Here is a 13,697-nt window from a genome sequence, read left to right as displayed (position 1 = left end):
CGCGACACGTGCGTGTACCGCTGTGTGATAAGATATATCTGTCTGTTCTGCGCATGTGCCGGGCTGCTGAGTATATGTATATAGGCGTGTCATGTGCTGTACTCGGGGGGAGTTTTTCTTTCGAGCTGCCAGTATGCAGCACTGTGAATAAAGCCGTTTCGTCAAGCCTACGCCTGCTTACTGGGAATGCAACAAATTGGCGACGAGGATGGGATCCAACCCGAACTGAGAATGGCATTCGCAGTCGGCAAGCTACCGGAGTTTGATCCTGACAGCGGCAACTTGGACGTCTTCATCGAGCGCTTCGAGTTGTACTTCACAGGGAATGGAGTGGCCGAGGAGAAGAAACTGCATCTGTTCCTCAGCGCCATAGGAGAAAAAGCGTATGTGACGCTCCGAAGCCTGCTTCTTCCAAAGACGCCCAGCAACTCAACTTACAAGGAAGTCGTGTCGGCTCTGCAGAAGCACTACACTCCGAAGCGGTCTGTGGTGAGCGAAATATATGATTTTAATCGAAGGAAGCAAGGACCTCAAGAATGTGTCGCGGAATTTGTGGTGAAGCTCAAGCAAGCGGCAGCCTCATGCGACTTCGGCAGCTTCCTGGAACAAGCCCTTCGGGACCGCCTGATTGCTGGTCTACACTCGGAGGCGATACGTTGCCGGCTGTTGGCCATGACCGACACCGAGCTCACCTGGGACCGTGTTTGCAGCGTCGCTACGGCCATGGAAATGGCAGCGAGAGACACAGTGGCAATGATGTCGGAAACCAGTGGGGAGCACGCGTCAAGCGGCAGTGATGTCCCCTGGTAGAGCAAGTCGTCGACGGCGTACAGCTGTCACGCCTCCGACCAACCAAAAAGAAAGGATACGACTCAAAGGACTAAATCGAATTGTCATCGATGCGGTGGGCGGCACGCACCTGTAAGTTGTCCGTTCTTGAACAGTGTTTGTTTCAAATGTCAAAAGAAAGGCCATGTTGCTAAAATGTGCAAAACTAGAGTTGTGCATCAACTAGAGCAGGAATCGTCGGACAGTGAACTTCTGACCCTTTGCCACACCGACAACCGTGCGGCCAGTCCTGCCATTGTAGTCAGTGTGCAGTTAAATGGGGAAAACGTACCCATGGAGTTGGACACAGGAGCAGCGGTTTCCGAATGTCGGAGGCAGAGTGCGCGAAGCACTTTCCAAACACCGAGCTCAGGCCAGCAGACGTCGAACTGGTTACGTACAATGGCACGCCTATTGATATCAAGGGGATAATTGATGTTGTAGTGAAGTACTACGATCAGTGTTTTCACTTGCCTCTAGTAATTGTTAAAGAGATGAAAGGCGCCAGAATGCCTACGTTGTTTGGCAGGAACTGGCTGAGTAAAATCAAAATTCGGTGGAATGAAGTCATGCATGTGCAGCCACTGACGAAAGAAATGCCCTTGATGACCTTGACCGAGAAATACCGCGAAGTGTTCGAGCCTGGCTACGGTTCGATAAAAGGGTTCAAGACGAGCATTGTAGTTAAGGAAAATGCGTCCCCTGTATTTGGTAAGGCGCGATCAGTGCCGTATGCGCTGCGAGAACGGGTTGAGCAGGAATTGGCTAATTTGGAAAAAGCTGGAGTCATATATAAGGTGCGCCACAGTGCTTGGGCGACACCACTGGTGATTGTTCCAAAGAAAAATGGTGAGGAGCTTCGGCTGTGCGGTGATTTCCGAGTCACGGTAAATCCTGCAATTGAGGTTGACCAGTACCCGCTCCCTCTACCAGAGGACATTTTTACAATGTTACAAGGCGGGTCCGTTTTTTCAGTTTTAGATTTGTCGAAGGCGTACTTGCAGCTGGAATTAGACGAGCGAGCGCAAGAACTGCTCACCGTCAATACACACCTCGGCCTTTACCGGTTCCGACGCTTGCCATACGGCGTAGCCTGCGCGCCAGGAGTGTTTCAAGCCGTTATGGACACAGTCCTACACGGGCTGACTGGCACAGCCTGCTACTTAGATGACATTGTCATCGCTGGAAAAGATCAAAAGCAGTGTCATGACCGATTGGAGCAGGTGCTCATACGCATAAGAGAACATGGCATAAGGGTCAACACTGCGAAATGTAAGCTGTTCCAGCAACGAATACGATATCTGGGCCATGAAATCGACAGAGATGGATTACATCCCACAGCTGATAAAGTAGCAGCCATAAAGAACGCACCAAAACCTGGAAACGTGACCCAGCTAAAGGCTTTTTTGGGCTTGATCAATTTTTATTCAAAATTTTTGCCTAATCTGGCTACAGTTCTCGAACCCCTGCATAACTTGTTGCGCAAAGAAACTGCATGGCACTGGTCGCGTCAATGTGATACTGCCTTTAAGACTTCTAAAGAGATGCTGACTAACGAGCATGTTCTGGAGTTGTACGATGTCAAAAAAGAAATACAACTAACATGTGACGTATCCGAATATGGTCTTGGTGCTGTACTGTCGTACGTCGTGGACGGGAAAGATAAACCAATTGCATTTGCATCCCGGTCACTGTCACCTGCAGAGCGCAAATATGGCCAAATTGAAAAAGAAGCTTTGAGCATTGTTTTTGGTGTGAAACGGTTTCATAACTACCTTTATGGTAGAACATTTAAGGTGTTGACAGACCACCAACCACTAACCGTACTCTTCGACCCGAAAAGAAAAAGCAGTGCTGTGGCAACTGCTAGGGTGCACCGTTGGTTTGTGTTCCTCGCAAAGTACAGCTATAAGATAGCGCACAAGCCCGGTACGGAAATTGCCCAAGCCGATGCCTTATCTAGACTTCCTTTGCCAGAAACGTCAGAGCACACTGAAGACATTTTTTATTTTTCTACACTTGACGAGCTTCCTTTGACGGCAAAAGACATTGAACGCGAAACAACGCGCAATACGCTGCTAACTGCGGTTCGCGACATGATATGGCATGGTTGGCCAAAATCTGTTTCTCAGGAACTGCAGCCTTTCTGGGCTCGACGTTTCGAACTTTCTATTGAAGCGGGCTGCATTATTTGGACAAACAGAGTAATCATTCCGGAGTGTTTGCGCAGTGTTGTACTAAACTTGCTGCACGAGCAGCACCTTGGAATCACGAAGATGAAAATGGTCGCAAGGTCAATGGTGTGGTGGCCAGGTATCGACGAAGCATTAGAACGAACGGTGCGAACTTGCCACATTTGTCAAAGTGTTCAACCTGCAGCACAATCAGCGCCTTTGGCTCCCTGGAAAGTGTGCGAGCACCCTTGGGAAAGGGTTCATCTCGATTTTGCGGAGAAGGAAGGAAAAATGTTCCTTTTAGCAGTTGATGCCTATAGCAAGTGGTTGGAAGTGAAGGTGTGTACAACGACGACGGCAGCTAAAACCGTTGAAGTTGTAAGATCCATGTTTGCTGCTCATGGTCTACCTGCTGAAGTTGTAACTGATAATGGGCCGCAATTCCGTGCCGCTGAGTTTGAAAACTTCCTGAAAGCAAATGGAGTAAAGCACACTTGCACCCCTCCGTACCACCCACAGTCGAATGGGTCGGCGGAACGGGCTGTACAGACTACCAAGACAGCACTGTTCAAGCAGTTGCTGGAGGACAGAGAAAAGGGAACTACAAGAACCTTGCAGCACAGAATAGACAACTTCCTATTTTGTTATCGAACAACGCCGCACACCTTCACCGGAAGGACACCGGCTGAATTGTTTTCAAGAAGACAGTTACGAACCAGATTTTCCTTGTTGAGACCAAAACTGTCCAGTGCAATGACAGAGAAAAGCGAAAGGGTGAAACAGGCTGCAGATAAGCGAAGAGCGAAGCCGCGATTCTTTGCGACTGGTGACCGGGTGCTAGTGCGCTCTGTGCGTGGTGATTCGGTGAACTGGCGTCCTGGCAAAATTGTGCGTGTAAAGTCTCCCACTACGTATTTGGTTGTCATTGGAAACAAAGTGCGTTTTGTGCATGCTGATCATTTGCGACATTCCGTTCTTGATGATGAAAAAACAACTGAAAATGAAATATGCCTGCCACACGCATCAGAGGTCGCCTCTCCTCCGATGCCTTCAGCGCAGCCTCAGGTGGCACCCAGTCCTTTGGGCCGGTTGCCATCTGAAAATGAACCCATTTCATTAAGAAGGAGCAATCGGGAAAGGCGACCTCCTGAGCGTTGGGGCTATGACCGTTTTTGATCTAGTAGGGGAGGAGGTGTTGTGTCGGTATCTGGGGCGCGACACGTGCGTGTACCGCTGTGTGATAAGATATATCTGTCTGTTCTGCGCATGTGCCGGGCTGCTGAGTATATGTATATATGCGTGTCATGTGCTGTACTCGGGGGGAGTTTTTCTTTCGAGCTGCCAGTATGCAGCACTGTGAATAAAGCCGTTTCGTCAAGCCTACGCCTGCTTACTGGGAATGCAACAGAGGCCTATTTCTTTGCGGCGAACCGCTCTCCTCCCAGCGGAGGTTGAGTGCGCTGCAACGGTGTCCCAGTGTGTGTGTGGTGACGGCTGATCGGGGCCCTTGGCTCGCGCGAAGTTCGAACCCGCGGTGGGTGGTGGCCTGTGTCCACTTAGAAACCCACAAGCAATATGTCTGCTATTTCGCGATAGTTCATAGAAAATGTCAGTCATCGTTTATAATTGCATCAACTATACGTGACTCTTACAGAGCCCAACTAGCAGCCTTCCACTACAATGAAAATAGTGCAATAGATCAGGCTGTCACGCAGGATGGTAGACAAACGTGGAGCCTAGGGCTCCCAAAGGTTACAGCAGGCACAGCGACAGGTCGTCCTGTGAAGGGGGAGCCCACCCATGGTAAGCTATCTTAGTGTACTTCATTTCTGGTGTAAGCGCCATCTCGAATGCTTTGACGGGATTTGTCACTAGAGTGCTCAACCTCAAGGAGGGTCCTCTCTGTAGAGGTGCCACCACCACTGAGAAGCCAGTATCCTACGGTGTCAAAGGGTGAGGTTGTTAGACAAAGGAAGGCAAGATTTAGTTCACTGTGTAACACAAGTGTAGACACTAAGTTTTTGTTTCCGTGTTTTCTTTCTTTTAAACGACACGTTAGACATTAGAATGCATGTATCACCATGTTTCATTCGCCTGTGACTGCTGGTTAATTTGTAATTGAATTTCTTCTCGACACTATCGGTTTCGTTAGCCGAATTATGACTGTGACATGTAGCATGTATTGAGACCATGTCAGGATTAAAAAAAAACTGAATATATCTGTGTGGTAATGAAATAAAGCTATTCATCAGTGGTTATCTTTAAGAGAGAAACACGCAAGTACAATTAGGTGTCTATAGTCTTATATTGGTTTGTCCAGTGTACATCATCCTAAACTTTATACGTGAAACAATCCTGATAGCTGTAATATTTATCGCTGTTCCCACTGTTGACTGCATAGGATGGCAAATAACTTTCACACTTTGGTCACAAGTCTCATGTTTCTTAGAACGTAAACAGTGTAGCATGCACTGAGCAGATGATCTAAATGAGTCTGGAACATTCGATATGTAGCTTAGGTGAAAACTAGCTGAACACTACACCATTTCCGCGATGCATAATGGACTTCCAGCAGTTAAACTTGCCATTCTTTGTCTTTTAGTCCTGTTCTGCACTGCTTCCTGACGCTCGAAATGCGCGGTGCATCCTGCTGTCTGGTGTCATGCAAATGTGGAGCGTCTTGATCTGGCACATCCGTGTCGGTGATTGCATCAGCCCTGCAGAGTAGCCATTTATCAGCAACTTTTCTAGGGTATGCATTGTTCCTGACTGCAATTTTCCATTGATCATATGCTGCTGCGATGATGTTTTATTTGGTTCAGTTATAATTTCTTGCTCACAGTTGTGCAAGAGATTTGTTCTTTTCTGTGTGTTTCTTTTTTTGATGTCTTTCCTCACAAAGAACTCGCGGCGGTGTCGAATGTGTCGATGCTTGGCGACGTACCTCTTTGTGGTTTGCTTCTTTTCTGGGTCACTTGGGGCGGGATACAATGCAGGAGGCCTTCGGCATCTCTTTCTGAGATAATGCGATGTAGAGTATGCTCTTTAGGCAGATGCGCTGTTTATACCTTGCAAGGTCTGCAGTAGGTTCAACTGCCAAGTTCATGTATTCAAAGAGTAATGTTTGAATCAGTTTGACCAGTGGCTTCATGCACCTCTCTACTCTCTATTCGCTAGGACCCAGTTGTTAAAACGTAGCAGTGCAATTCCAGCTGCGTTAAAAGAGAGGTTATGTCTTCGCTGTTCAAGGGCAGCCGACTGTACAATTTTATTACATCTGAAATAGCAAAAAGATCAAATGTGTTCCGAAGCTTTGGTAGGACTTTCTACATACTGGATGATGTCTGCCACAGGAAAGCATTAGTACCTATCAGTAAAAACAAGCAGCTATTTGCCGGAATGAAGGGAATCATTGCGGTCATATGCCTCTTCTCAGGAGAGTCTTGCTGGGAGGGCGGTCATAATTATTAGCTCTTGGCGCATCTTATCATTGTGACTTGCACGGGATGCTCGTTTAGAAAGAGTTTGTACAGAGGTTATCCATTCGCGGAAACTTCACTTTTCTACACTAGTATTTCTTGGTGTATACGTTTGCCTTCAGGGCCAACATGACCCATTTGCACAGCATGCACACAAAGAAGCCATGGTATTTGAATTCCTCTTTTTTTATTGATACTGTCAGCCCTGTAAAAGGCTATTACAGGAGTGGGAACCACAAACAAAAGAAAAAATCAATTCCAACCATTCAAAGAAAAGTAACGCGCAAAGTATGAGGTTGCACGTATGAATTAAAACTGAATACACTGAACAGCAGCAATGTATGCAATCCATACAGCACAATGTGGCACACGCAGGCAATATGGCACACGCAGAATTCGTGAATATCAAACGATATTCATGTCTTTCTCCCATGCGCAGTTCATTTTTCGCTTCAGCAAGTGTACTGATTTCTTTTTGCTGCTTGGGAAACAGAACAATGGCTTGTAATTGACATCAGGCACTATTTTTGGCTGCCTCACTATTCCTGTTCGTTCTAGCCACTTAAAGGCAGGTGCCCGTGGCTTGGCTAATTGCAGGACAAAACAGAGCGACCCTTCAGCGCAGGGTCTCTTTTGGCATCTAAAATGGGTGTTGGGAGAAGTAATCTGCAGAGTTTATGGGTCCAGATCGTTAATGCACGTCAGACTCCTACACATGAACGCACAGGTGGCTTCATTCAATACTTTGAACTATGTTGGCTCCTTTAGCCGGGACCATGGTAGCCATGAATTTGCAGTCTATCAGCAGTACAAAGAGCGATGCATAGACAAATGTATGAAACAGATTTTTTTTATTGATACAGTGATACTGTAGGCCAACACTATGGCTCTAGCAGGAAGGGCATTCAATAACAATAGAGACTGAAAGAGTGATGACACAAGAAAAAAGTAACAAGGCATTGAAAACAAATCTGGTTCGCCAAAAATGGGCTTACATGAGATTCCAATGTTTTCACAAGAAGATGAGACTCAGAAGAGTGAAGGGGGAGGTAATTACAATCTGCAACTGTGCACAGGAATGAAGTGTACTTATAAGAGTTTGCTTTCGCAAAAATGAGGACTAATGAAAACTGATGAGTAGGCTGGGTTCGGGTGACATTTTCCCTTATGCACCTCGGTAGCTGCGGTCAAAGATTATGCGTGCAACCTCTTGGGAAGTAATCCACGGCATCTAATTTTTGTCAATCAAATTCCGTCATTCACCCGGGTTTTGATCATCACTTTAATATATACCGAATATATGACCACCTTTGGAATTCCTCCATTTCACTCTTTCTGACTGTTAGGGTCCTACGCTACTTCTGCATATTGGAGTTGCAAGGTCTCATCTTGGTAATTTTTGGAGCACTTTTTATTCTATTGCCATTGAAGAGATAAGGGAAATTCGTAGTGGCCATGTGAGTGTCCTAACAAAGATACAGACTGAGCTTGCTGACCACGCTCAGTCTGGATCTTTTGCACTTGGGTTAAATGAGCAGCTGGCATAGCTTACATGTTCAGCCCAAAGGGCATTTATTGTGTATTAAGTCCTAACTGTATCCATGTCAACTGGACTTGAATCCACAATGAGGGCAGTTTGCGATGCTCAGTGTAGGTATTAGAGTAGTGCTCATAAAACAGCTCGTTCGTTATGCTTATAGGCATCTGGCTCATTTGAACAGCAGTGCCACTTAGAGTTTTTTTCGAAGCAATTGACGGCAAAGGTGCAGACATGGAGGCGAAATAGGTGACGGAAGGGGAGCAGTAGCTAGCGCAGCGAGGAAAACTATTCAGTTCCTTGAGATAATTTGGGATGGGCGCTTTCTAGAGGGGTGTTAATTTTCTCAGCAATACTCTATGGCCTCCTGCGCCATAGAAAAAGCCAGATAACTAAGAACTCAGGGTTGGCGTAATGTAAGGAGCATTTGGTAAGGTTCGCTGTTACACCACAACGCCTAATACCTTGAAGTGAGGCTTGCAGGGCTCGGTCATGTCTTGATCCACTCTGGATAAGGATGATTTCGCTTGCATTGAGACATGTCTTCTATAACATGCGAAATATGTAGTTCATACACTTGGGCTGCTCAGAATGCCGCCAAAGAAGAGGTGTTGCACTTGCAGAGGCCAGATGGTGTTTCATAGTGAGTGATTATGTGCTATTAACTTAATTTCTCTTGGGGGTAGCCATGCTCCCACTCTATCGTGGAGATTATCCTCAGTTTGTTAATCTTGGCACAACGACATGGCGCTTGTGCATAAGGTATCGCTCTCTAAAGTTTAGCATGTCCGCTTTGCACGTCTACACGTATCCGAACGCGGCATTAGTCAGAGGATTGGAGACAGGTACCACTGGGAAAACCTATATTATTGATCACCCAACAGATTCGATGTCAACAGCCAGCAAAGCTTTCATTTCAGCGTCTATGTGTTGAACGCGTTCTCGTTCATTGCGCTTGACCACCCGAATTTAGGGGATTCCCCTGAACATTTACCAACATTTTCCCGCTTCGAGTTATTGATCAATTCGCTCTCGCCCTACCATAAGCCTGCCGTCCTGGTTAGTTCACTTGGCAGAGCGACTGGTGGGGTGAAGCGGTGATCCCGGGTTCGAACCCCGGACCAGGACAAATTTCTCTTTAACTGCGATGTTTTTGATAAAGCTGTATAGCTTTTATCTCTATCCGTATGGCTGCGCTTGGGTGGATCTCATTCAGTAATTACTCCCTTATTACAAATCTACTCCACCTTGGGGGATACCCCAACACATTTGACCAGCACTTTTCCGACATCGAGTTATTGATCAATTCGCTCTCGCATAAGCTTGCCGTCCTGGTTAGCTCACTTCGTAGAGCGACTGCTCCGGTAAAGCGGTGGTCTCGGGTTCGAACCCCGGACAAGAAAGAATTTCTCTTTAAATGCCAAGTTTCTGAGAAAGCTGTTTAGCTTTTCTGTGCAGCCGTATGGCTGCGCTTGGGTCAATAAGTAATTACTCCTTTCTTACAAATGTACGCCAGCTTGTGGGATTCTTCTAAGCATTTCACCAACACTGTTCTCACTTCGAATTATTGATTATTGATCAGTTCTTGCTGCTCGCCCTACCATAAGCTTGCCGTCCTGGTTAGCTCAGTAAGTTTAGTGACTGCTGCGGTAAAGCGGTGGTTCTGGGTTCGAACCCCAGTCCAGGACGAATTTCTCTTTGCCTTCGAAGTTGCTGAGAAAGTCCCCTGCAGCCGTATGGCTGCGCATGGGTGGCTATCAATGATTCATTACTTCCATATCACAAATCTATTCCACCTTGGGGGATTCCCCTTAACAGTTGACCAAGAGCCGTAGGGAACATAAGAGATCACTGCCTGCGATCGCTACCTGCCCGGGTCAGCATGCAGTATGGGAGTAGAATTTCAAAATGAATTTTAAGCGAGAACATGCCTGATAAATTTGCTGCTCTGGATTTGGTGCGATTCGCAAACTAAACAAGTTTTCCATGCTTGCGGCAGGCTTTCCGTTGTGCAGATTAAACTTCAGAGTAGTGTGGGTATCTGCCATCACAAATATCCACCAACATGGTCCTCGGCTGGTTTGTTGCTTGGGTAAGATGATCAGAGTGAGTCAGTGCGCAGGGCGACAGTTTGCAGCCCAGCAAGGGCATTTTTCATACCTTTAATTTGCATGTTGAAATTCAAATTCGTCAATGCTATCAGCGATGCAAGCTAATTTGAATAGTTCCAAGAGACATTTTGGGTTTGCAGAGAGCTTGTCTTCACAGTATGCCTGATGAGCATGTTTCGATGAGGCGTCACTTTAATTCGGCATCAATATTGTGAACCCTCGCACAAGAAAAAAATCCCACGCAGATTGTACACGTCCTTGCTATCGTCCCTCAAAGTGTCAAAGTTGGTGATCAGCTCGGATACCGCAGTCGTGTAAGCGTTCTAGCTGCCGATGCTTGTACACGAGACAGAGGTTACTTCAGTGGCTTGCAGTGCTCAGTACATATCACCCTCGGACCAATGTTAGTGATGTGCGTCCAGATTCAGCTTTTTCCAAAGCTCTCTCGATGCAGTGCAATGTGGTGCCTTTGATCTACATGCCACACCAGATTGCGGAGGTGCCACTTTGGGCAGTACCAATACCGTATATACGTACAGCCATTCCAGGGATAACAAAGAAGACGCACATCCCAACAGTCGGTCTGAAACAGCTACCGCTGCCATACATTGCATGTATGTATGGTGAATACCAGCATGTTTTTGTGGACGGATCCGTGACGACCACGTCTTCAGCTGCAGCGCTGATAGTGTCAGGATGTGCCCTATGTCATCGTTTCAAGCTAATGCATAAAATGTTACCTACGGCAACCGAATTAGCAGCCATGCGAGAGGTCGTCGGTTACGTTGGTCACCAGTCAGTGCACCAATCGGCTATATTATGCGACTCGAGAACGGCATTACAGGTAATACAAGCATGCGTTAAACCGAGGACATGCGAGAAGCTGGCTCACCATATTGTGGTTTTGTTAGCTGAGGCATTTCGCCGCAGCCATATCATAAAGTTTCATTGGATACCGAGCAATTGTGGCAAAGCAGAAACGAGCGTGCTGATGCCGAGGCTCGGCTAGCACATGATGATGGTGCTTTCATTGAAATAGCCTTTTCCAGATCTGACATTATAGCATTGCTCGCGCATTTAATGCCAGACGTAGTGCAGTTGCGCAAGAACGATTCGAGCCATCAACAGGACAACATCTCTAAGCTGGACGCCAGCTCACCATTTTATCTGCCATGTAGGGTACTGCGACGTCAGGAGACCTTATTCCACCCGTTATGGCTTCGCTTTGCTTACACCAAACACTACCTTCTCAAGTTCGGAATATAGACTAACCCAAATTGCTTACATTGCCACACTCCAGAGACTATTGCACACGTTTTTTGCGAGTGCCCGAACTACACCGACGAAAGGAGAACATTGGAAGCGACCGTGAGACAACTTAACTCTCGTACTCTCTCTGAAGAAACTGTTCTGGACACCAGGGCGAAATGTGCTAATTCATGGTGTGTGACGAAGGCCGCGCTAAAGTTTTTACGTAAAACAGGCCTGGGCACCCTCCTGTGACCACCTGTGGACTGCCTGCACGGTTTACACAGTCTGCTCACTTTACGGTCTGACATGCGTGAGAGTGCACATTTGTGTTTTCATGAAGCCCCTACTCCTGTATGTGCTAATGACATGCGTCGGTGTGTGTTTATCACAGGAACTTCACATGCGTCTGATCACCACAATGCGAGTGCCAGCCAGCGTGTGTGTGTGTGTGTGTGTGTGTGTGTGTGCGTGCGTGCGTGCGTGCGTGCGTGTGTGTGTGTGTGTGTGTGTGTGTGTGTGTGTGTGTGTGTGTGTGTGTGTGTGTGTGTGTGTGTGTGTGTGTGTGTGTGTGTGTGTGTGTGTGTGTGTGTGGACGTCCCCCATGAAACTCTCACTGTGTTATGCCATCATCAACATTTTTTGGCACTTTCCCTTTCCTCCCCTTTACCTTCCCCAGTATGGAGTTGCAGGCCAGGGCAATATTATCAACGGCCGACCTCTCTTCCTTTCCTCTCATCAAAACAGTTTTCTCTCTCTCTTTCTCTCTCACTTGCTTCACCGTCAGGTGCGAAAGTTCGCAAACTGGGTTGTCCACATGCGCCACCGGGCGGCGAAGCTCAGGAATGGCAGTAGCACAGACGTTGCAAACCGTAAATTTCAGCTAGGCTAGCAGCAGCGACAATCGCGATACATTGAGAGCAGGTGCTTCCAGGTAGTCGGTTGGTTCAGGCTTTCATTATTCATCCCGAAAGTAGCGTTTAAAAGTGTTTGTGTGGGATTGCAAATAACTTTTATGTTGTGATCACAACGGTCATTTTTCTTCCCAACATGCAGATCCCCACATGCTTTGGGCAGGTGACGTCAAACTGCAAGCAATCCTAGCACACAGCACAAGAAAGGATTTCAAGTGCTATCTATGTGTGTACTAAAAGGCTACTGTTGGATACAACTCCACGGCAAAGCGGACAACGTCCCTCAGAAAGGGCGCTCCACCCGATGTTGTCGGCATGGTGTCATGGTGTCACTTTCCCCTGCTGTGCATAAGTGTCATTAAGACCTTCGAGGAGAATTTGCAGCTTTGTTTTTTATTTGTATCTAACTGTAGTACCAGGGAAAAAAAGCGATGTTTGAAATAAATTTTTACTGTCCAGCAGATGTCTTGTTGTCCTTCCTGAACTGGAATTTCAGAAATGCCGGAAGAATTATACTGGCCATCTTTTGATGGTTACCGTTTTCTGATGGTGCTGATGATGCAGCTTGGCAGAATCTATCGTCTGCCTTTTTCCATTCTGTCCCACACTAGAAACACATATTGGTGATATGCTGCATATCTAAATTGCGTGTGGAACACAAAAAGTGACATTGCCTCATTCAGCCTTGAAAAAAGAAGCTTTTTTCCCGTTAAATGACTCTGTGTCAACTTTTGCAGCGACTTTACCGCTTCTCGTAGCAATTGCCACACACAGGAGGGTGGCATTCAAGCACTCGTCTTTAATTTCGGTGGCATCATAACGCACTGGGAGGACATCTGGCATTTAGTTATTTCATGCACTTCCTAGCAGCACATACATGGTTCTTCGATGTATATTGGGACACAGTGCATGCATTAGCACCTGTAAATGAAGGAAAGCCTGAAGTGTGAGCAATGCAGAGCGTTAATACATTAAGCAATTCCGAATTTTTCGGCTCATTGTAGCATAGAATATTAAAACCACCGATCGAGCGGCAGCGCTACAATTACTGCAATATGATAGCTGTCTGTCGTCAAAATCGCTGTTTTCCGAAGATAAATTTAATTCGCAAAATCGGCACTATGGGAGCACATGATTGCCTATACCTACACTGATGTTTACCGATTCTCTCCAGCGTTATAAATGGAATTACGCGGGTGCTGCGGCGTTCTTCGGTCTGGCTTCTTGCCGATCTGCCACGCATCGGTGCGACACTATCGGGAGTCGCACCGCGCTCTCGCGTCAATACCTTTCCGAATCATGCAATCATCATCATCATCATCATCAGCCTGACTACGCCAATTGCAGGGCATAGGCCTCTCCCATGTCTCTCCAATTAACCCTGTCCTTCGCCAGTTGCGGCCACG

General features: G+C 46.8%; 1 protein-coding gene across 1 annotated transcript; it reads left to right on the top strand.

The window, feature by feature from the left end:
- The first annotated feature begins 231 nt into the window (after window positions 1-231).
- LOC149361350 (uncharacterized) lies at window positions 232-810 on the top strand. Its single transcript, XM_089568053.1, has one exon. The coding sequence runs from the start codon at window positions 232-234 to the stop codon at window positions 808-810; it is 579 nt and encodes a 192-aa protein (XP_089424179.1).
- The last annotated feature ends 12,887 nt before the right edge of the window (window positions 811-13,697 follow it).

The sequence above is a fragment of the Amblyomma mixtum genome, chromosome 2 (assembly GCF_055824585.1).
Source record: "Amblyomma mixtum isolate Tamu chromosome 2, ASM5582458v1, whole genome shotgun sequence".
NCBI lineage: Eukaryota > Metazoa > Arthropoda > Arachnida > Ixodida > Ixodidae > Amblyomma > Amblyomma mixtum.
The sequence above is the reverse complement of the archived record's forward strand: the minus strand, read 5'-3'. Positions and strand labels throughout refer to the sequence as shown.

Bases quoted from the DNA above. Each gene is read 5' to 3' on its own strand.
- LOC149361350 (XM_089568053.1), top strand. From the start codon at position 232: ATGGCATTCGCAGTCGGCAAGCTACCGGAGTTTGATCCTGACAGCGGC.